Here is a 25,372-nt window from a genome sequence, read left to right as displayed (position 1 = left end):
TGTGAGAATTAGGGGAAGTTGCTCTGTTTCAGTTATCTTACCTGTGAAATGGGATATAATGATTATACATACCTTACATAGCTTCTGAGGGGTTAAACGAGTTCATATTTGTGCATGTGACATAGCATAGTGGTGAAGAACATGTAAAAATGTTTTATTAAACAGCCAGACTAATTTAAATTGAAAAATAGATTTATGAAACCATAGCAATATTGTATATTGAATGTAAATGTTTAATAGTGGAAACAATCTCTTTTACTTGTATATAGTTTATGCTTATGACTATGTTTCAAGTATTAAAAAGTCAAAAGGAAACATCTTTTAAATGTGTGAAGACAGAATAATAGCTTATTTGTTCTAAAAACATTTCAGTGAAAGAAAAGTGATGAATATAGATTAAAGTATGCACTTGAGTGAAAAGCTTGTAAATGTATTTTTCCAGCCTTATTTACATGATATTCTCTTGAAATATTATGAACATAATGCTCAATGAAAGAAACATTGCATTTTTATTGACATTTTAATCATTATTTTGAATTCCCAGGGTTTTTTTTTTTCAAATTTATAATACTGGTATGTATAATATTACATCTTTGGGAACAATATTACATTATGTCATAATATACTAATTAGTTTTTAATGATAGGAAACTGAAGCTGCTGAGAAATTACGGATAGCCAAGAATAATTTAGAGATATTAAATGAAAAGATAACAGTTCAACTAGAAGAGACTGGTAAAAGGTTACAGTTTGCGGAAAGTCGAGGCCCACAGCTTGAAGGTGCTGATGGAAAAAGCTGGAAATCAATTGTTGTTACAAGGTAGGAATATATCATTTAATACGTGTATAGATTTTAATCATTTCTACTTCAGGGATCTTTGTTTTGAAAGAATATTATCTAATTTAGTTCTTCTTAGAGAAAAGCTTAAGATTTTTCTTTTTCCTGACCTCTTGTTGTTGTGTAACATGAAATTGGAACTGTCCCATAGCTGCTCCTCCAGAGGATTTCCAGGGGCAATAAGTCAACTGCTATTTTATCTCCTTTGTTAATCAATCATTGGCTATTCTTCTCCTGCAAAGCAGCCAGTGGATTCATAACATGTGTCTTTGGGATTGGAGTGAAGCTTCTTAACACTGGGCCAGAGCTAGCTAGCATTGCTTAAAGACCTTTATTCCTGAAAATTTGTAATTGGGGTGGGAGGGCGTGGAAGAACAGAGCCCTCAGATAAGAGGATTAAAGCTAAGTGGGCATTATGAAGCTACATTGTGTCATCTTCATTCCTAGGATGATAGTGTCCTACTTTTCTTCATCTACAACCTCAACTTCTTAATTCTGTTAGTTTTTACCTCAAGTAGAAATGAGATGTATTAACCAGGAATTGTAAACTGTCCTCTCACAATCTGTGGTACACTTGGGTGTGTTCTGAGCCTTGCTAGAGGACTTCTGGAGTTACATCTTAAATTAGTCATGTTAGTTGAGTTGAGAATAGTACATCTACTCATTTTTGTTGTTGGTATGTTCCGTCAAGTCGCTTGCGACTCATAGCGACCCAATGTACAGCAGCCCTAAACTCTGCTCTGTCCTGTGCCAATTGCACTGTCTCCGATAACCCCATCCCGATTACGCCAGTCATTCAATCAATCCACCTCATAGAGGGCCTTCCCCTCCTGCGCTGTCCTTCCACCCTCCCAGGCATGATGTCCTTCTCCAAGGACCAGTCTCTCCTTACAGCATGTCCAAAGTATGTTAGACGGAGCCTCAGAATCCTTGCCTGCAAGGAGCCACCCAGTTTGACCCTTTCCAGGATGAATCTGTTTGTTTTCCTAGCATTCCATGGTACCCTCAATACTCTTCTCCAGCACCACAGCTCAAAGACATCAATTCTCCTTCTATCCTCCTTAGTCATTGTCCAAATATCTGATGCATAACAAGTGACAGCAAAGACCATGGCCTGTATCAGATGCACCTTAGTCTCCAGAGAGACACCATTGCTCTTCAGTACTTTGGAGAGGTACCTAATAGCAGACTTTCCCATGGCAATACGTCTTCTGATTTTGTGGCTGCTGGTGCCGAGAGTGTTGACTGTGGAGCCAAGCAAACTAAAGCTGTCAACAATCTCAATCTCTTCACCATCCATCCTGATGCTGCCAGTAGGCCCAGTGGTGAGAATCTTTGTCTTCTTGATATTGAGCCTCTCAATCCATATTGGAGGCTGCAGTCCTTGACCCTCTGCAGCAAGCGCTTTAGGTCCTCTTTAGTTTCAGCAAGTAGGGTTGTGTCATCTGTATAACGCAGATTGTTGGTAGATCTTCCACCCATCTTGACTCCACATTTCTCCTCATAGAGACCAGCCTCCCAGACATTCTGTTCTGCGTACAGGTTGAAAAGGTATGGAGACAGGACACATCCCTGGCGTACACCCTTCCCAATTTTTAACCATGCAGCATTCCCTTGCTCTGTTTTGATGACTGCCTCTTGGTCCAAGTATAGGTTTCGCATTAGAAAGATCAAGTGTTCTGGGATTCCCATTCTTCTCAGAGTTAGCCACAGTTTGTTATGATCCACACAGTCAAACACTTTTGCATAGTCAATGAAACACAGATAGACATTCCTCTGGTATTCCCTGCTTTCAGCTAAGATCCATCTAATATCAGCTACAATATCCCGAGTACCACGACCCCTTCTAAACCCAGCCTGGACCGCAGTTCTCTGCTGATGTGCTGTTCCAGTCATTTTTGGATAATCTTCAGTAGAATCTTGCTTGCATGTGAAATCAATGAGATTGTTATATTGTTTCCACACTCTGTTGGGTCACCTTTCTTTGGGATGGAAACAAATATAGATCTCTTCCAGTCAGTGGCCAAGTGGTTGTTCTCCAGATTTCTTGGCACAACTTGGTGAGTACGTCCAGGATAGCATCTGTTAGCTGAAATATGTTAATTGGTTTACCATCTATTCCTGGCGTCTTATTTTTTGCTATTTCCTTCAAAGCCACTTGAACTTCTTCTTTCATCACTATAGGCTCTTGTTCATATGTTGTTTCATGAAATTCTTCTGTGTCTGCCCATTCCTTTTGATACAGTGACTCAGTATATTCTTTCCATCTTCTTTTAATCCTTCCTGGATCATTTAATATTCGGCCGAAACCATTCTTGATTATAGCAACTCAAGGTTTGAATTTGTTCTTCAGTTCCTTGAACTTAAGAAATGCTGAGCGAGTTCGACCCTTTTGATTTTCTGACTCCAACTCCTTGCACATTTCATTGTAATATTTTACTTTGTCATCCCGTGCTGCCTTTTGAAATCTTCTATTCAATTCTTTAGTATCTTGAATTCTTCCTTGTGCTTTGGCTTCTCTGCGCTCCAGTGCAATTTTCAGAGTCTCTTCTGACATCCATTTTGGTCTTCGCTTCCTCTTTTGTCTTTGCAATGACCGTTTGCACGCTTCCTGGATGATACCCTTGATATTTTCCCACAACTCATCAGATCTTCGCTCATTGGTGTTCAAGGCCTCAAACCTGTTCCTGAGATGGTTTTGAAATTCAGGTGGGGTAGACTGAAAATCATATTTTGGTTCCTGTGGATTTGGTTTCATTTTCTTCAACTTCAGCTTGAACTTGCATATGAGTAGTTGGTGGTCTGTTCCACAATCAGCTCCTGGCCTAGTTTTCACAGCTGATACTGAGTTTCTTCAGCGTTTCTTTCCACAGATGTAATCGATCTGATTCCTATGCATACAAATCCGTGCATTTATGTCTCTTAAAAAACATATTTCCTATGAATACGTCATTGATTGTGCAAAATTCAATCATTCTCTCTCCAGCTCCATTTCTGTCACTGAGTCCATGTTTTCCAACTACTGATTCTTCTTCTCTTCCCAATTTTTGCATTCCAGTCACCAATTATTATCAAAGCATCTTGATTGTATGTTCGATCGATCTCTGATTGTAAAAGTTGGTAAAAATCTTCTGTATCCTCTTCCTTGGCTCTGGTTGTTGGTGCATATATCTGAATGAGTGGTATTCTCTAGACTCATTACTTAACAAATATTTTGTTAGCTAACATTTCATATTTTGACTGCTTTGCAAAAATTTCCCAAGTGTTACCTGTGATGATCCAGACCCCAGGAGGGGCTACTACTGGACCCAAGCCATACTCCACAGCATACTCTAAATGATATACAAAAGGCCCAGGATGACCAATCCATATGAGGGACCACAGAACACCTTCTACTGTCTATCTGCAAGATCTTGGTCTAGCCATAGTGAATGCAGGTTGGTAATGGGATATTGAAAAGTTTCTGGAAGGTAAGAGGAGCAAGACAAGGACAAGGGAACACTGAGGGAGTCAAGGGTAGAGAGGAGAGAAAAAGAGAATGCACAAGTGTATGGTACAAGAAAGAGGACAAGAGGGATTCTCTTCCCCAGAATGGGTCACAGGAAGTAGTGGGCAAAGAACATGTGGTGTCTCAACTCAGTGTGGGTTCTGAGAAGCAGCAGATAATACCTCACCACCACCAGCAGCAGCCCTAACCCCTGCAGGGCTCTGTGGTAGTAGGTAAGGCATGGTGGAGAAGCAGGACCTGAAAAGCATGAGCATCTCAAGATGAGTGGAGTTTTGCAACATGCATTGAGCAACTGGGATGGTAAGGACATTGGTGCTGAAGATAGGACATGGCCCACACTCATATAATGCTAATTTTGCCCAACAACTTGGTCTGTAGAACCTCATTATGTAAGTAAGAAAAGAGTATTAGCGATTTCTATATTAGTGGCCTACCAGCCTCTGTTTTCTAGTAAATTTTTGTGCTTAATGAGGATTCCTACCTTTGAAACTGAAATCTCTCTCTCTCTCTGAAAGAGGTGAAAGATTGTAAGATGTGTTTTTGACCATCATTATCATCATGGTAATGGTAGTTATGATCAGTGAATTGGTAAGAAACTCTGTTGTCACTAATTTCCAACTTTAAGACTTTATATTTATCATCTGTAAGCTAGAGATCAGTGGCATCCTGGCTATGTGCTTCCCAGTTAAAGTCATTCTGTATATTGTATTGTTTGCCCTCTGGTACATTTATTATCTTCCATACCAAAGACATCTCATTTCTACCATAATATATTCATAGAACTCTTTATGCCCATGTGTTTTTATTTTTTACTTTATTGTCTTTGAGGACTCCCTCTGGACACTTCCTTTTAGAAGTGTACTTATTGGAGGATAGGATGACAAACACCATTACTGTAACTGGGATGAGTGCCTTGACACTTTGAGGATACAGTAGCTTCCACAGTGGGCAAGTTCTGTACTTAACTGCTGCCAGCCAAGCCTGAGGAGAAAAGAGAAAATTAAGGAAGCAGACCAGAAAACTGCTAAGGTGGTGTAAAAAGAGCAGGAGTCATGTGGGAAGCACTATGTCTGACATTTACCAATTTTACAGGGGAGAACCACCCCCCGATCCACAGCATTAATAACACATAACCAATTCCTATGAGATCAGACATATTTCCCACACTTCCATGCATATTCCTACTCATCTCAACACCATCTCTCTATTTGCTGAGTAAAAAATCTGATGTGACAACTCACATACCACCCAAAACCATATTGGGGACGTAAAACGGTTATAACCCAGATTAATAACAAAATACAGTCAAGATAGCTATAGAAATGTGCACGTAGGCATCTTACGCCTTGTGGCTCTAAGTGTTCTCAAGTTCTCAGTCCTGCCAGTACTGACTTTCCTACATTCCCTAACCTCAGAGTGTCATTTCTTCTCACATCATGTCTCCAGTTTGACCATGACTGCTGCTGCTGTCTTGAAGCATGTCCTACATTTCATCAGATTGAGGAATGTCTCTTTTCTCTTTTGGTAAGAGAAAATCCTACCTCTGTGGATAGGATAGCTGTTCAATTTATTGGTGAGACTAACCAATCCTCTTGTGGAATGGAAGATAGCAAATCTCTTTATGAATAAGCCAACACACCTCATTCTCCTAGTTCTGCCCTCATCCATATTCATATAATCCTAGAAAAGCCATATTGAAAGACAGATACCTTTGTTGGACAGTTGCCAGGGGAAGCCAATATTGGCAGGATGGAGAACTTGACAATACTTAGAGCTGCGAGACTCAAGGCTGAGGTGCCTGTAGGTATATTTTAGGAGATGTCTTGACTGTATTCTGTTGTTAATATGAATTATAACCTTTTTGACTTTCACATTGGATTTTGGATCCAGCAAAGAAGTGAGATTGGTTTGGAGGTACGTAGAAAGAGGTATTAGATTGGAGGACTTGTTTGACCTCATAGGAATAGATCTTGTGTTACTGATACTTTGGATGGGGACAGTTCCCCTTTCTGAGTCTGATAAACGTCAGACATAACCATCTCCATGTGGCCCTTGTTCTTTTTATAGGTGGCCAGCTTCTAGATCCTTGGTTATTTTCCTAATACCACAATTAGAATACACAGAATCATTCTTTACCTCCTTCTTGTTGTTAAGTTGGTTCTTATATACAGTGATCCTATCTATATACAACGGACTGAAATGTCACATATTACATACAGCCCTGCTCCGTTTTCACAATATTTACTATGTTTGAATGCCTAATTGTAGCCTTTGTGTCAATTGTATAGAAACTCTTAGTCTTTTTCACTGACCCTCCACTTTACCAAACATGATGTCCTTCCTCAAGGATTGGTTCCTCCTGATAACAGGTCCAAAGCACGTAAGATAGTCTTACCAATTCTCTCATCTAAGAAGTATTCTGGCTTCATTGTTTCTAAGACAGATTTGTTACTTCTTTTGTTTAGGTCTCACTTTTTCCATCTATAAACTAGAAATAATAATTACATACCAGAGAACTAATCTGAAAGTTGAAGGAAAGAACAAGTGTGAAGGAGGCATTTGTTTTCAGTTCATGACAGTGGCTTTTAACATTCTTGGACCCTTTTACAAGCAAGTGTGGACCCAAATAATTTTTTTAATTACTTTGAAATTTAATATTTACTTAGTACTTACTACATGTTTGGTTTTACTGCTTCATACTGAATATATTTTTAAGATTTCTGTCTCACTTAAAATATTTTTTAAAAAAACCCAGGCCCGTGCACTAGGCTCTCATTGGCTCCAACAAGAGGCCTCCGGCCCACACTCAGCAGTAACGAAACAATCTAGAGCTGGCCCCCATCCAACACTCACCCCTTCAAAGCCAAATGAATTTTAAAAAACCCCAGGCCCATGCACCAGGCTTTCATTTAAGACAAGTTTGGAAGCAGGAGTAGCGTCCACTTCCTAAATCACATGCCTTTGGAAACTCTATGAACTTGAAGAAACAACAATAATTATAGAAAGGCCTCAGGTCTTTTGTTCATAGGGTTGCTATGAGTCTTGCACGACTCAACGGCAGTCAACAACAACATGTCACTTAAGTTTGTTTTCTTTTTTTTTTTAATAATGTGCCTGGCTTAGAAGGATCTCATTTTCACATTGACTTCAAGAAATGAATTTCCTTCTATAGCTTCAAGTTTTCTCATTTGCAAAGATGTTAATCCTTGCCCTTTGTTTTTCAGAAGGTCTCTATTTAGCTAGAAAAGAGAATGTTGCTATGAAAAGAATTTATAAACATTTGAGAGGAGTGACAGTTATATTTTTAGCCATAAGTTGAGCTGAATTGTCACTTAAGATCATTTGTGCATTTTCATTTGAGTCAAGCAGGTAAGTAAATGTAGAGGCGGCTTTTAGTAAGCCCTTTTTTAGCAGACAAAAGTCCAAGTAGGGATCACATTCAGAAGAAAGTGATTATTCTGATCCTTAATCACAAGCCTCCATATGCATACCAAAAGCAAAACAAAAATTGAAGGGTTGAACAGAAATTATAAACTTGACTCAGAAAAATGGTTTATAGATACAATTCTTTGGGATCCTTGAGACATTAGGTCTTCATTCTGAAGTCCTTACAGTTGCTGTGTTATTTACTCATTAAAACTATTCATACATATTATGTGTCAGGCCTTGTGAAGAATTTTAGCAGCTTACCCTTTCACTAAAAAGAATTCTTGTCCCATCAACTTGCTTGTATAAAGAAGACTCATTTCCCATTTTCTGGTTCTTGCAGTCTCAAATGTCTTTCTTGTTGTTGGTTATTAGTAATAGTTTATAAAATTCAAGTGACTGGCTTATAGGGAGTGTCATTTTCATACATACATAAATGCTACTATAGAGTGCTGATGGTTTAGTGGTATGGAGTTAGTTGTACTGCTAACCACAAAAGCACCCAGTTTGAATCGACTGGCTGCCCCACAGGAGAAAGATAGACAGTCTCCTCCCTTTTGTTTTCAGATGTCATCAAGTTGAGTACAATTCATAACAATGCTATTAAGAGCAGATATAAACTCTATCCTATCCTGTGTCATCCTCACAATCTGACATACTTGAGCCCATTCTTACAGTCAGTCTACCTGATTGAGGGAATTCCTTTCTTTTGCAAGCCTTTCCAAGCATAATGTCCCTTCCTCTTTTTGCCCACCTTTCCAAAGAATAGCCTCTCTTGGCAATATGCTCAAAGTATGTGAAATGAAGCTTTACCATCTTTGCCTCCAAGAAGCACTCTGGCTGCAGTTTCTACAAGACTTATCTATTTGGTTTTTTATCAGCTCATGAGATATTCAGTACCCTTTGTGCAATTTATTGCCTTTGAAAATCTGCCTGAAGATCAGGTATTGGTCATTTCCTACTCATCAGTACTTATCAACAAAAAGCTGGCCATAATTTCAGCTAACATTTCTTCTGTTTGATTCTTATTTCTTTTTGTTTCTAGTACCTTTTTAAAGAGAAATCTCAATTCTTCTTTTAAGAGAGCATGCTTTCATGTAATTAATGTTTCAAGATTTCCTATGTTTCACAGAGAAATTATCAGATTAACTGGTTCAATCTGTTACTAGAGCAGAATATTTCTAATAATGTACAATTTATTTTTAATAAAGTATATCAACAGAGACCTACCGGAAGTCCAGGCTGGGTTTAGAAGGGGTCGTGGTACTAGGGATATCGTTGCTGGTGTTAGATGGATCTTAGCTGAAAGCAGAGAATACCAGAAGAATGTCTATCTGTGTTTCATTGATTATGCAAAGGCATTTGACTGTGTGGATCCTAACAAACTCTGGCTGGACTGAGAAGAATGGGAATCCCAGAACATTTAATCGTGCTAATGTGAAACCTATACTTGGACCAAGAGGCAGTCGTCAGACAGAGCAGGGCAATACTGCATGGTTCAAAATTGAGAAGGGTGTATGCCAGGGATGTGTCCTATTTCCATATCTTTTCAACCTGTATGCAGAGCAGATTATCCGAGAGGCTGGGCTCTATGAGGAGAAGCGTGGCATTAGGATTGGTGGACGATCTATCAACAATTTGCGTCGTGCGGATGACACAACCTTACTTGTTGAAACTGAGGAGGACCTCATGCACTTACTGCAGAGGGTCAGGAACTGCAGCCTTCAGTATGGACTGAGGCTCAGTGTCAAGAAGACGAAGATTCACCACTGGACCAATTGGTAGCATCCGATTGGATGGCGAAGAGATTGAGATTGTTCACAGCTTTTGTTTGCTCGGCTCCACGGTCAACTCTCTTCGCACCAGCAGCCAGGAAATCAAAAAGCGAATTGCAATGGGAAAGTCTGCTGTTAGGGGCCTCTCTAAAGTACTCAAGAGCAACGGTGTCTCTCTGGAGACTAAGGTGCGCCTGATACAGGCCATGGTCTTTGCAATCACTTGTTATGCATCAGAGAGTTGGACAATGACTAGGGCGGATAGAAGGAGAATTGACGTCTTTGAGCTGTGGTGCTGGAGAAGAGTATTGAATGTTCCATGGACTGCCAAGAAAACAAACAGATCCATCCTAGAGAGGGTTAAACCAGGCTACTCCTTGGAGGCAAGGATTCTGGGGCTTCGTCTGACATACTTTGGACATATAAGGAGAGACAGGTCCTTGCAGAGGGACATCATGCTTGGTAGGGTATAGGGACAGCGCAGGAGGGGAAGACCCTCTATAAGGTGGATTGATTCAGTGACTGGGGTAATCGGGATGGGTGTGTCAGAGGCCATGCGACTGGCACAGGATAGAGCAGGGTTTAGCGTTGTTGTACATAGGGTCACTGTGAGTCACAAACGACTTGATGGCACATAACAACAACAATGTACTTAGTCTTCAGAATGAATTTCATAATCTGTAACAAAAGAATATTAATTTTCTTTAGTACATTTGATAAATCATTGAAAGTTATTAATTTTATTTTACACCTCAGAATATAATGGAGATAGAACTCAGAAACTCTTATGAAGTGTCAAACATGTGATCTCCTTAGTTTACCATTTGCATATTTACTCAAATTCAGTGCCATGGAGTCCGTTCCTTCATATTGCAACTCTGCATTGGGTTTCCATGGCTATAAATGGTAAGAGGCAGAGACTACCTACCTTTTCCTTTTGGTTAGGAGTCTTAATACATTATGGTCTGTACCATCAGGAGTTCCATCTAACCCAGAAATATCCTCCTGAAAAGCACATACCTCCTACCCTGTACACTGTTTCTCTCACCTATGCTTTTGCACATTTTCCTTCTCCCTGCAATATATTTGTGTATATGAGAGAGAGACTTTGCTATCTTTAAATAAATTTCTAAAATGATAAAGTATTACAAAATTTGGTTAATTCTAATAAATATTTAGGGAGTTCTGGTTGCCTTGTGTTAAGGATCTTTGCTACCAACACAGAAACACGTGGTTCAAACCCACCAGCTTCTCCACAGAAATATGGATAGTCTCCTTCCTTGTGATTTACGACCTCTGAAAACCCACTAGAGGCTCAGCTATGGGTCAGTTCCAACTCAGTGGTCATTAACAATGAATGTTTACTTTCTGTTTTCTTGTTTTCTCTGTGAAAAGGTTTTAAATTTATAGTGCTTAGATTCAGGCACCATCTTCATGCATAAGCTTAGATAAGACCAAGATAATTCTCTTTTCATTGGTGTGTTGTTATAAATGCCATTGAGTTGCCCAGGATTTGATGCCCTGTTTTTAATCAGTCTTACTGATTCTGACACATTTAACCACATTGCCCCAGTTACTGTGTCAAGCTATCTCATTCAGGTCTTCCTCACTGACCTGGGTGTTGGTTAAGGATCCCTTGTGGCACAGTGGATTAAGCATTGAGAATTCAGTGCTTGAAAACCACTAGTTATTCCATAGGTGAAAGAAGAGGCAAACTTCTCTCAAGATTCTGGAATTCCTAAGGGTCAGTCCTGTGGGGAAGCTATGCGTTGGAATCAACTGAACAGCAGTGGTATATGTTAGGAATAACTTATACCCTTCCCACCAATCACCTTTTTAAATAAATAAGTAGCTGAATGATTGAGTAGAAGAAACTATACAATGTTTATCTTCATTGTGCTCATTTGAGTTAACTTTTTAGATCATTGGGAAAAATATATTTGAATGTTGACACATTTTTTCTTTATACTTTTAGAATGTATGAAACCAAGTTGAAGGAATTGGAAACTGATATTGACAAAAAAAATCAAAGCATTATTGATCTTAAACAGCTTGTAAGAGAAGCAGCAGAGAGGGAGCTAAAAGTTGAGAACTATACTAAAGATCTTGAGCAACAGGCAAGTAATATAATTTGCTGTTGTGTTTTTGTTTTGGGGGAGTATTTTTGCTCACTCACTGGAGGGCTTGTTTGTGGTTTTTTAAAATTTTTTATTTGGTTTGCATACAAAATTCATATACATTGTGTTTCATTCATATACGTTGTTTCACACATTCCTTCATTCTCATTTTGTTTCATAAGCTCATTTTCATACTTTGTGTTTTCTAAAATGTCCATTAATCCATGCCCCTATTAACCCTATCTTTTAAGGGCCCCACTGGATCTTTCTTAATACCTTCACCCCCCCTCCTTCCATCCACCAAACTCCATCACCCCATGATTTCTCCTCTTGCCCACCTTCAGCCCCTCTGTTGCACCTTCCCCCATTAGACCCTTGTGCACATCTTACTAATTATCTAGCTATTTTTATAATAATGGTCTTATGCTTTATGTGTCCTCATGAGATTATGTTAGTTTACTCAGTATAATGCTTTGTAGACTCTGTTTTGTTACTTTATAAAATTGTTGTTCCTTAGAGAAGACTGATATGCTATTATAGTTACAAACTAAATTGTCAGTTTCTGTGTTTGGGGAGAACATTGTCCTTATTGTGAAAGCATTTGTCTGTCAGTTTGTCCTACTAAGATAACTTGTAGGTTACTGTGATACTGAAAGCTATGCCACCAGTGTGTCAAAATGCCACAAGGGTTACCCATGGTGGACAGGTTTTAGTAGAGCTTCCAGATTAAGACACACTAAGAATCAGGACTTAAATAATAGGCCACTTAAAACCCTATGACAGTAGAGGAACATGGATAGTTACAGTACTAGTAGTAAATCCCAGATAGGAAATCAGTTGGAATGAGGAAAAACAATGGAAAAAAATCCTTTAATAGTTGGAACATGGAATGTGCATAGCTTGAATGTTGGAAAACTAGAAATTGTGAAAAATTAAATGGAGTGCATGCATGAACATTGACATTCTAGGCTTTAGTGAGATGAGTTGGATTAGCTTTTGGCACTTTGAATCAGATAATCAATCACATGGTATAATATTCTGGCAGTGAAAATCAGAAGAATGGTGTCATATGCATATAAAAAGTTAATTTCAAGTTTTACCCTGAAATACAATGCTGTGAGCTGTAGAATATTATCTGTATGCATACAAGGAAAACCTGTTAATATGACCTTTATTCAAATGTACACTCCTACATCTAGAGCAAAAGAGGAAGAAATTGAAATTTTTTACCAAATCTTGCAGTCCAAAATTGACCAAACATGTAATCAAGATGTGTTAATGACAGCTGGTGACTGGAATAAAAAAATTGGAAACAATGAAGAGGGAATTAGTAGTTAGAAAATATGGTCTTGGTGACAGAAATGAGGATGGCAATATAATGATCAAATTTTGTTTTTCTATGATGTATACATTGTATATACTTTTTTTAAAAAAAACACAAGTGGTGACTTTACACATTGACCTCACCTGATGGGTTGAATAGGAGTCAGATTGACTGCATCTGTGGAAGGAAGTGTTGGAGCTCAATAAAAGCAGTCAAAATTAGGCTAGGTGCAGACTGTGGGTCAGATCATCAATTACTCATGTGTAAGTTTAAGTGAGGCTGAAGAAAATGAAAACAAGTCACTGAGAACTAAAATATGTAGTATGATCTTCAGTTTATTCCACTTGAATTTCAAAACAATCTTAAGAATAGTTTTGAGGCATTGAACATCAGGGATAGAAGATCAGATGAGTTGTGGGATGATATCAAAGATATCATCCATGAAACGAGCACAAGGTCATTATGAAGACAGAGGAGAAAGAAAATAGAAAACCAAAATGAGTGTCAGAAGAGACTGTGAAAATTGCACTAGAACATCAAGAAGCAAGACAAAGGGAAAACATACCGAAGTAAAAGAGCTGAACAGATGATTTCAAAGGGTAGCTCGAGTAAACAAAGCCAAGGTTTATGATGGAATGTGCAGGGAGCTGGAATTTAAGGGTATAAAGGGAAGAACTCGCTCTGCATTTCTCAAGCTGAGAGAACTGAACAAATTTAAGCCTCGAGTCGCAATATTGAAAGATGCTATGCGCAATATATTGAACGACCCAGGAAGCATTAAAAAAAGATCAAGGGAATAGACGGAGTCATTATCCTAAAAAGAACTTACTTTACACTGAAAAATTTCATGAAGTACCATATGAGGAGGAGCCAATGATAATGAAGGAAGAAGCGGAAGCTGCAATTGAAGGCATGGAAAAAAATAAGATCCTAGAAATTGATGGAATACCAATTGACTTATTTCAATTAACACATATAGCCTTGGATGCACTCACCATTCTATACCAGGAATTTGAGAAAGAGAACAGTCTGGCCAACAGATATTTGTTCTCATTCCCAAGAAAGATGATCCAACTGAATGTGGAAACTATCAAACAATATCATTATTACATGTAAGCAAAATACTCTTGAAGATCATTCAAAAACTGCTAGAGCAGTACATAGATTCAGAACTTCCAGAAGTTCAAGCAGGATTTAGAAGAGGCCATGGCACCAGGAACATCACTGCTGTTGTCAGATGGATCCTGGCTAAAAGTAGAGAATACCAGAAGAATGTTTGTGTTTTATTGACTATGCAGAGGTGTTTGGCTATGTACATTGTAAGTTGTGGCTGACATTAAGAAGAATGGGAGTCCTAGAGCACTTAATTGTGCTCATGTGAAACCTAGACCTAGACCAAGAAGCTGTTGTGCGAACTGAGCAAAGGAACACTGTTGTTATATGTCAGTGAATTACCTACTACTCATAGCAACCCTATGTATAACAGCTCTGAACCCTGCTCTATCCTGAGCCAACCTTATTGTCTTTCACATACCTGCTCCCATTACCCCAGTCACTGAGTCAGTCCATCTACTCAAGAGTCGTCTTCTCTTGTGTTGTCCCTCCACCCTCTCCCATGCATGATGCCCCTCTCCAAGAACTGGTCCCTCCTTGTAACATACCCAGAATATGTCAGATGGAGCTTGCGAATCTTCAGCCTCTCCAGGATGAACTTGTTTGTTCTCTTAGCAGTCCATGGTATAGTCAATACTCTTGTCCAGCATTACAGTTCAAAGGCATCAGTTCTCTATCATCCCTAGTCATTATCCAGCTTTCTGATACATAACAAGTAATTGTGACGACCATGGCCCAGATCAGGCACACCTTAGTCTCCAGACTGACATCATTGCTCTTCAGTACTCTGGAGAGGTCCTGACAGCTGACTTTACCAGTGCAATTCATCTTTTGGTTTCCTGGTTGCTTGTACCAAGAGGGTTGATTGTGAAGCTAAGCAAATGAAAGCTGTTAACAATCTTAATCTCTTCACCATCTATTAGGATTCTGCCATTTGGCCCAGTGTTGAGAATCTTTGTCTTCTTAATGTTGAGCTTCAATCTTTCCTATGTCATTTAAAATTTAGAAGGGAATGTGTCAGTGTTGTATTCTCTCTCCATAACTATTCAGTCTCCATGTTAAGCAAATTATTTGAGAAGTTAGACTCTTTGAAGAAGAGTGTGGCATCAAGATGAAAGACTCATTAATAACCTGTGTTATGGAGATGGTACTTTTGCTGGCTGAAAGTGAGGAGGACTTGGAGCACTTGTTACAGAAGATCAAAGAATGCAGCCTTCAAAATGGATTGTATCTAAATATTAAGAAAACCAAAATTCTTACTGCTAGACTAATTAATTGGCAATATCATGATAGATCAAGAAAAATTATAACTGTCAACAACTTTATCTTGCTTGGATTGACAGCCAGTAAACACCCTTGGTACCAATAGTCAGGAAATCAGAAGAGATACTGTACTGGGAAAGTATGCAGTTAGAGACCTCTCTAAATCATTGAGAAATAATGAAGTCAGTTTGAGGACTAAGGTATGTCTGATTCAGGCCAAGGACTTTCTGATAACTTGCCAAGCTTCTGAGAGCTAGAGAACAAATAAGGATGGCAGAAGAATAATTAATGCCCGTGAGCTGTGGTGCTGGAGAAAAGCACTGAACAACATCCCATGGACTGCCAAAAGAACATACAAATTTGTCTAGGAGAAAGTGCAACCAGATTGCCCTTTGGAGGCAAGAATGATGAAGCTTCACTTTACGTACTTCATGTATATTGTTATGGGCAATTCTTTGGAAAATGATCTGATGCTCGAAAAGCAGAGGACTGGAAAATGAGAGAAAGACCATCAACCAGGTGGATTGACACAGTGACTGCTGCAGTGGGGTCTAGTGTGTGCCAAGAAGTGTGAGACTCGCCTAGTGTAGGACAGGGTTCAGATCTGTTGTTCATAGGGTTGCTATGGGTTGTACTTAATTTGACGGCACCTAACAACAACTCATTTAAATGAATCTGGCTGTTTAATGAAACAGTTTTACATGTTCTTTATCATTATGCTATGTCACATGCATACACACACACACACACACACACACACACACACATGACATCCTACTGTTTCTCATAGTGGTATTTTGTAGTTTTCTTTAAAATAAAAAGGCCATTTGTGTCTCTAATTAGGCTTATTCCCTGTTGTTGTTAGGTGTCATAGAGTCTAGTACACTCACAGTGACCCTATAAACAAAAGATCTGAACTGTGGTTTAGCCTGCTCCATGCTCACACTTCCTGACACACAGAGCCCACTGCAGCAGTCAATCCCTAGTATCTCATTTTGTGGTTGGCTGTTGTAAATGGTATTGCTTTCTTAGTTTCCTTCTCTGTATTTTCTTTGTTACTGTAGCAGAATCTCACTGATATTTGGATATTGAGTTTGTATCCTGTCACTCTACTCCATTAGTCTACTAGGTCTAGCAGTTTTTATGTTGACTTCTTGGGATTTTCTGTGTATGCCATTATATCATCAGCATTTAGGGACAATTTTACCACCTCTTTACCAATCTGGATGTTTATAACTTCCTTGCCTTGTCATATTGCCCTAGAAGTTCTCAAAATATAATATTGAATAGGAATGGTGATAGTGGGCATCCTTGTCTTGTCCCTGTTTGCAAGGGGAAATGCCTTTAGTCTTTTTCCATTGAGAATGATGCTGGCTATTGGTTTTGTATGTATATTTTTCACTATATTGAGGTTTTTGTTCTTTGCTTTGTTAATGTGATGAATTACATTTTGTTCCTTCTGTTGAACCAGCCTTGCATACCGGTTAGGAATCCCACTCGGTTATGATGGGTTTTTTGGGGGCCAGGGGAGGGTTTGTTTTCTTTTGTTTTCATTTACTGTTGGGTTGATTCTATTGGCCAGGATTTTGTTAATTATTTTTTCATCTATATTCATGAGAGATACTAGGTCTGTAGTTTCTTTGTTGGCAATGTTTTTGACTGGGTTTGGTATTAGAGTTGTGCTTACTTTATAGAATAACTGTGAGGGTTTTCTATTTCTTTTAAATAATTTAAGTAGAATTGGTAATAGACTCTGAACGTTTGGTAGAATTCAACTGTGAAGCCATCTGGGTCTGGTCTTTTTTTTGGAGGCAGACTTTTCTGACCTGCTCAGGGTCTTTTGCAATGAGTCTGTTCACGTATTCTACATCTGTCTGTGTCAGATGATGTGAGTTTCAAGGAAATTATTCATTTCTTCTAGGTTTTCAAATTTATCTAAGTATGGCTTTTTATAATCCTACAATATTATCAGTTTAATTTCATCTGGTTCTGTTGTGATGGCACCTCTATAATTTCCTGAGTTATGTCTTCTCTTTTCTTAAGTTCACCAGTGGTTTGCAAATTTATTTTACCCTTTTGAAAAACCACCTCCTAGTCTCATTGATGATTTCAGTTGTTTTTCTATTTATCTGTCTCATTGGTTTCAGCTGTTCTTGTAATTTCTGTTCTCTTCGAGTTTGGGGTGTTAGGATGTTGTTATTTTTTCTATTTGATGGAGGTGATTAGTAAGGTCATTAAGTTCTTTCTTTTTTTATGTGTTTGCCAGTTGCTATGAACTGTCCCCAGATGTTAACTGTATCCCAGAGGGTTTTATATGTTGTAGTTTCATTATCATTTGTTTCCAGGAACTTGGCATACACCTTTCCCAATTTTTAACAATGCAGTGTTTCCTTGCTCTGTTCTGATGACTGCCTCTTGTTCCAAGTACATGGTAAAACTGATGAATAATATTGGATCAGTAGTAAAGTATTGGTCTGCTAATCAAAAGGTCATCAGTTCCAATCCACCAGCTGCTCCTCAGTAAAAAATTAGCAGTCTTCTCTTGTAAAGAGTTACAGCTTCAGAAACTCAATGGCATATAGATAAGAGTTAAAACTAACTTATAGCAGTGAGTTTGCTTGTGAGTTTATATTAGTTGTGACTTATAGTAAGGTTCACTCTTGGTGTTGTATGTTGCCATTGTTTTATACAAATGCATAATATGCCCCAAAACCATATCCACTGCTATCATGTTGATTCTTACTTAACAGCATTATGTTGTAGGATAGAAGACTAAGTATTTACAGCACTAGCCTACCACATCTTTCTTGTATGCCTAATATATTATTAGCCTTTATAGTAATTTGCAATATAATTTCACTACCTTGACACACTTTTCGCTTTATTTACTCATCAAACTGAATGTGGGAACAGTCAAACAATATCATTAATATCATGCAAACAAAATATTGCTGAAGATCATTCAGAAACAGCTGGAACAGTACATCGCTATGGAACTGCCAGATGTTCAAGCAGCATTTAGAAGAGTCTGTGGCACCAGGGTTATCATTGCTGATGTCAGATGGATCCTGGCTGGGAATAAAGAATACCAGAAGAATGTCTATTTTTGCTTTATTGACTATGCAAAGGCATTTGACTCTGGGGATTATAACAAGTTGTGGCTGACATTGAGTATAGGAATCCCAGAGCACTTAATTGTGCTCATGCAGAACCTATACCTGGTCCAGGAGGCTGTTGTGCAAACAAAGCAGGGGAACACTGCATGGTTTAAAATTGTAAAGGGAGTGTGTCAGGATTGTATTCCCACTCCATACTTACTCAGTCTGTATGCTGAGCAATTTATCTGAGAAGCTGAACTATATCTACCACTGGATAGATAGGCAGCGTCATGAGAGAATGACAGTGAATAAGGGTGACAGAAAAAGAATTGATGCAGGGAGCTCTGGTGGTCTAGTGGCAAGACGCTGCACTGCAATCCCAGAAGTACGTGGTTCAAATCCACCAGATGCTCTGCTGGAGAAGGAGGGGGCAATCTCCTCCTGTACCAGTCAGATCTGATTTGACGGTACTGGAAAAGAGCACTGGACATCCCTTGGATGGCCAAAAGAACAAACAGATATGTCTTGGAGAGAGTGTAGCTGAAGTGCTCTTTGGAGGCAAGAATAATGAGGTTTTGCCTTCACATCCTTTGAGCATGTCGCTAGGAGGGGCTATTCCTTGTAGAAGGCTATGATGCTGGGAAGGGTGGAGGGTTGGCCAAGGAGAAGACGACCCTCAGCCAAATGGATTGACACAGTGACTGGTACAATGGCTCTTTTGTGGCAGGAAGTGTGAGGATGGTACAGGATAGAACAGGGTTTAGATCTTTTGTTCATAGGTCACTATGCATTATACTTGATAGCACCTAACAATGATGACAATAACAACATTCATCACTACCTATCTCCTTCTTAACTCAATGCAACTTCTTTAGCCTTTTCCAGATATCAGTGTAATCGGATACAGAATCCAGGTTTTTTTAGACTGGTTTATTTCACTTTGTTGTTTAATCGAGTCAATTTGAGTTCATTGGTTCCTTAATTTTTATATAACTTAATGACTCATTTTTAAAAATCACTGAGTAAGACTTCAGTATATGGATGCATCAGTTTATTTATTTACCCATTCAACAGTTCATTTTGTATTTGAGTAAGTGTTCATCAATTATGAATTAATTATGATTAAATCCATTTGCAGGTTTTTGTATTTACACAGATTTTCAGTTCAGTTGTTGTTGAGTACAGTTGAGTTGTAACCAACCCATAGCTGTTGCTTCAGCAGGTTTTCAGAGGCATTAAATTCCACAGGAGGTGAGTGCTTATCTTTCTCCTGTGGAACAGCTGGTGGATTTGAACTGCATACCTTTTCATTGGTAGCACATTACTTACCACAAAGCCACAAGAGCTCAACTTACTTAATAGGAACTCAGTGGCTGGACTGTGTGGTAAGCCATGTGTGCCTTTGAAAACTCAGTTTTTAATATTATGCCTTATTGAAAATGTGTATTAAGTCCTTCAATTTTAGTACCAAACTTTCTCTTTTAACTTTTCATTGTGCCCAAAGATTGAGATCCTGAAGCATGTTCCTGACGGTGATAAGACAGAACAAGGCCTTAACCAGGAGCTCCAGGTTCTGAGGTATACTATATACTTATGAGACAACATTTCTCCTTCCCTTTTTTCCCCCCCTCTCTTTTTCTTTTTAAATGTAACCATGTTTTCAACCTTGGCTACTTAATAGGCTTATTATGCCTAAATAGTGGCAAGGGATTTAATATCAGCCACTGTTTTTTTATGTAATTGATTGTTAAAAAGGGTTAATCTAATTCTAATAGGTTTCCACTTTATAATTTAAACTTTACCAATAGTATAGAATGTATTTAATGTTAGCTTATCAGAAATAAATGCTAATGAGAGAAAACTAACTTCAGGGGTCTCTTACTGTGTCCTCATTAAGTTGCTCTTTGAGAATGGTTTTATTGAATAATCAAGAGTTAAAATGAGTACATGTATGTTTTTATAAATATTAGCTAGTCCTGAAACTAGTGCATGAGTAGTTTATAAATCCCTATGTATATTGTGAATGTATTTTTTTTGATAATGTATTATTTTGTTCTAGATTAGCTAACAGTCAGCTGGAAAAAGAAAATGCAGAATTAATGCATAAGATACAAACTAACAAAGACCAAAGTGGCGATGAAAGCACCAAACCAGGTAATATATTTCATAACATTTGTATAGCATTGTCAATGAACTCATTTTCAATTTAAGGTTTTCCTTTTAATTTGTTCAGACTTTTGCTGTATTACCATAGGATCATTCTCTGATAAGACTTTTTACTCTGGTCTTTCTTTTGATACCATGCCTCAAAAATTATTCCTATGAGCCTTTTGTGTTATTTGACCATAGAGTAACAAGTACCACCACTTTTTCCTGCTGGTGCTCCATTTGAGTGTTAAAGATTTTATCAAGATGCAGTGTTAAGTAATGAATACAAGGTTTTGTCCCTAGTTTCAAAGTATAGATCTGCCACATGAAGAGAATATAGCTTCCACCCAGTGAAGGACCTTCATTTGCTGATGTGCCAAGACTTAAAACAAGGGCAAACAGCTGCAAAACATCCGTTAATAATTAGAACATGAAATGTATAAAACATGAATCTTAAGAAAATTAAAAGCTGTCAAAAATGAAATGAAACTCAAAAAGATTGACATCCTAAGTATCATTGAGCTGAGATGAACTGGTATTGGCCATTTTTAATCAGATAATCACATGATATGCTATGCCAGAAATGACAAATTGAAGAATGGTATAGTGTTCATTGTCAAAAAGAATATTTCACAGTCTATCCTAAAATATAATACTATTGAGTTATAGGATACTATCCATAAGCAATGAAGTTCTATTAATACAACTCTTATTCAAATATATCACCAACTATGAAAACCAAAAATGAAGAAATTGAGCATTTATACCAATTTTTGCAGCCTGAAATTGAACATGCAGTCAAGATGCATTAATAATTGGTAACTAGAATGCAAAGGTTACAAACAAAGAAGGACTGGTAGTTGGAAGATAAGGCGGCTTTAGTAATAGAAATGAGGCTGAAGATTGAATGATAGAATTTTGTACAATGGATGATTGATTCATTGCAAGCACCATTTTAGCTCTGGTAGCCTAGTGGCAAGAAGCTGCACTGGAATCCCCAAAGCACGCAGTTCAAGACCACCAGCTGCGGCATGGGAGGATGAACAGTCTCTTCCTATGTGATTAGCTAACTGCCTCTGAAAACGCACCAGAGGGTCAGCTATGGGTCAGTTCCGACTCTATGGTACACAACAACAAACACACAGAGTTCACCTGATGGACTACACAGGAATCAGATTGACCACATCTGTATAAAGAGTCCTCTTGAAGCTCAGTATCAACAGTGAAAACTAGGCTAGGAGCTCAGTATGGAACACTCTATAAAATACATCAAGTTCAAATAATAGCTGAAGAACATTCTCCTCTGTACAAACCTTTCATGAGAACCAGAATGTGACCCTGAGTGTATATTAATGGAATTTAAAAACCAGAGATTTGAGTCATTGAACAATAGTGACCAAAAATCAGACAAGTTGTTAAATGACATTAAGGATATCACCCTTATAGCAAAAAATCATTACAGAGACAGGGAAGAAAGACCAAACTAGATGTCAGAAGAGACTGAACTGAAAAGAAAAGAAATCAAACCAAGGAGAAAAGAAATCAAAATAAGGGAAGAAGAATGCTGAGAGAAGAGAACTGAACAGATTATAGAATGCATTTCAAGAAGACAAAAATAATGAAATGTGCAGAGAGTTGGAGATAGAAAGCCATAAGGGACGATCATGTTTGATGTTTTTCAAGTTGAAAAAACTGAAGAACAAATTCAGGCCTCAAGTTGCAACACTAAAAGCATCTACTATCCAAATCTTGAATGGTGTAGGAAACATCAAAAGAAGATGTAAGGAATACACAGCATCTGTGTGTAAGGAATACACAGCATCTGTGTGTAAGGAATACACAGCATCTGTTTATAAAAAATACTCAGTTGACACTGAACCATTTCAGGAAATGGTATATGAACAATGACCAATAGTACTGAAGAAGTCCAAGCTGCACTGAAGACACTGGCAAAAACATAAGACCTCAGGAATTAATAGCACACTCATTGAGGTGTTTCAGGAAACAGATGCAACTCTAGACATTCTCATCAGTCTCAGTCAACAAATATGAAATTTGCTCCCATTCTCAAGATATGCTACATCAGAACGTGGAAACTATCAAACTATATCATTAAATTACATATAAGTAAAATCTTTCAAAGACTTTTTTTTTTAAATGGCCGGAACAGTCTATTGATAGAAAACTCTCAGAAATTCAAGCTGAACTCAGAACAAGCCGTGGCACAAGGGATATTGACGCCAGATTGTTACTGGCTGAAAGTAGAGAATACCAGAAAAATGTTTACTTGTGTTTTATGGATTTATGCAAAGACATTTGACTGTGTGAATAATAACAAATATGGCTAACACTGAAAAGAATATGAACTTAAGTGTGCTTAGGTGAAATCTCTACATTAATACCAGAAGGAAGGAATATCACTTGATTTAACATCAGGAAAGGTGTACATCAGGATTGTATCCGTTTTCCATGCCTATTTATCTTTTATCTAATTAGTTTCTCTGTTGAGCTTCTCAGGAGAAAAACTAATTCAAGAAGCCGGACTGTATGAAGAATGTAGCTTCAGAACTGGATGAAGACTCAGCAGCTTGTGTGTTAAGCAGATGACAGAAGCTTGCCTGCAGAAAGTGAAGAAGACTTTAATAACTTACTGACAAAGATCAGAGGCTAGAGCCTTCAGTTCTTGATTATATCTTGTAAAACGAGCAAGAGCCATATAGGGATGACCACATCTGACGTGTACTCTACTAATTACACAGGAGGGATCTTTTCCAGTCATCACCATCCACACAAAAAACCAATTTTCCATGAGGTCAGACATGTCCTCCACGCTGCAGCACCTATTTCCACTAATTCCACCGCTGTTCTTACTGCTTTACTGGGTCCATAATTCATTGTAGTAGCTTAGCAAGAACAAGGAACCATGCAATTATGTTTTTTGTTGTTAGGTGCCACCAAGTCAAATACTACTCATATCTGAACCTATTCTATCCTGTGCTTTCTTTGTACTTCCTAACACGCAAGAGTGCATTACAGCAGTCATAGCATTAATAGACCTGGTTGACAGTCATACTGTCCTTGGCCAACCTCCACCCTTCCCAGCATCATGACCTTCTCCAAGGAATAGCCCCTCTTAGCAACATGCTCAAAGGATGTGAGGTAAAGCCTCCAAAAAAGAGCACTATGGCTGCACCCTCTCCAAGATGTATTTGTTTGTTCTTTTGGCAGTCCATGGGATGTTCAGTGCTCTTCTCCAACATCACAGCTCAAAGGCATAAATTCTTCTGTCATTTTTATTCACTGTACAGCTCTCAGATGCATAGTAAGTGATCAGAAAGACTGTGGCCTGAATAACATGCACCCTTGTCCTCAAAGCGGTCCCTAACTGCTGCTTTTCCCAGTGCAATGTATCTTCTTCTTTCCTAACTGCTGATACTAAGTAGGATGAAGTTGTTGACAGTTTAAATCTCTTCTCCATCCATCATAATGTTGCCTAACAGTCCAAGTGGTAAGAGTCTTGGTTTTCTTGACATTGAGATAAAATCCATGCCGAAGCCTGCATTCCTTGATCTTTTGCAACAAGTGCTTCAAATACTCACTTTCAGCAAGCAGGTTGTGTCATCTGCATAACACAAGTTATTGATGAGTCTTCCTCCCATCATGACGCCACATTCCTCCTCATAGAGTCCAGCTTCTGAATAATTTGCTCAGCATACAGATTAAATAGGTATGAAGAGAGAATACAACCCTGAGACACTTCCTCAGTTTTAAACTATGCAGTGTTTCCCTGCTCTGTTCACACAACACCCTTGTGGTCCAAGTAAAGGTTTCACATGAGCACAATTTTAATGATGTTTATTAGGGAAGTCAAAAGGCTAAAATTCATGTTGATAGCAGGATGCATTCAGTCAGGACAGCTTCTGAAGTGTGCTCATAAACCCTTTAGCCTTCAGTCTCATGGCTTTAGGTAAGTGTTACTTATTACTTAGCTCTTAGTCCTGCTACCTCTGGTGTCTCACTCCCCATCTCCATCCCCTTTAGGCGAAAGATTCTGACTCTCATTTTGGGGGGAGGGGTCGCAGTATTAAGGTCAGCTTTGCCTCACATCCAGTGTCTGGTTCTCTGCTGCTGGCTGTCCTGTAGGTGTGGCTGGGGCAAGACTCTGGCTCCGAAGGGCACGCTACATTCACTGCTTCTTTGCTGATAATTGGAATCTGTCACGTCTGCTCAATTTAGTGGTTAGACTTATGGATAGGCTAACACACCCTATTCTCATACTCCTACTCATCCACATGTCAAAGTCCTAGTCAGTGTCTAGGGAGGGCATTTAGAATAATAAACCCTTTCAGGACACATCTCAACATCAAGAAAACAAAAATTTTCAACACTGGACTAATAGGCAATATCCTGATAGATGGAAAAAAATGATTGAAGTTGTTAACTATTTCATCTTATTTCATTACACAATCAATACCATAGGTGGCAGCAGTTAAGAAATCAAAAGATGTGCTGCATTAGGAAAATCAGCTGTCGAGGATCTCTCCAAAATACTAAAAAGCAAGGATGTCAATTTAAAATTCAGATGTACTTGATCCAACCAACTCTTGATATTTTCTTTTGCTTCTAATGTCTCTGAAAGTTGAGACACTGATAAGGAGCATGAAAGAACAATCAATGCCTTTGAATTGTAGTGTTGGCGAAGAGTATTTAATGGACTATGGACTATGTTAGAATCAATGATGGTGAAACTTTGTCTCACTTAG

General features: G+C 38.4%; 1 protein-coding gene across 1 annotated transcript in view; it reads left to right on the top strand.

Moving 5' to 3' along the window:
• CEP290 (centrosomal protein 290kDa) overlaps window positions 1–25,372 on the top strand; it is a 170,968-nt gene that overhangs the window by 135,754 nt on the left and 9,842 nt on the right. The window contains exons 47-50 of the mRNA XM_006889524.1: window positions 647–819; window positions 11,522–11,663; window positions 19,966–20,039; window positions 20,521–20,615. Coding sequence (XP_006889586.1) covers window positions 647–819; window positions 11,522–11,663; window positions 19,966–20,039; window positions 20,521–20,615 — 484 coding nt within the window. The remainder of the gene's footprint in view (window positions 1–646; window positions 820–11,521; window positions 11,664–19,965; window positions 20,040–20,520; window positions 20,616–25,372) is intronic.

The sequence above is a fragment of the Elephantulus edwardii genome, unplaced genomic scaffold (genome assembly GCF_000299155.1).
Source record: "Elephantulus edwardii isolate Elephantulus edwardi_28Jun2011 unplaced genomic scaffold, EleEdw1.0 scaffold00078, whole genome shotgun sequence".
Classification (NCBI taxonomy): Eukaryota; Metazoa; Chordata; class Mammalia; order Macroscelidea; family Macroscelididae; genus Elephantulus; species Elephantulus edwardii.
The sequence above is the reverse complement of the archived record's forward strand: the minus strand, read 5'-3'. Positions and strand labels throughout refer to the sequence as shown.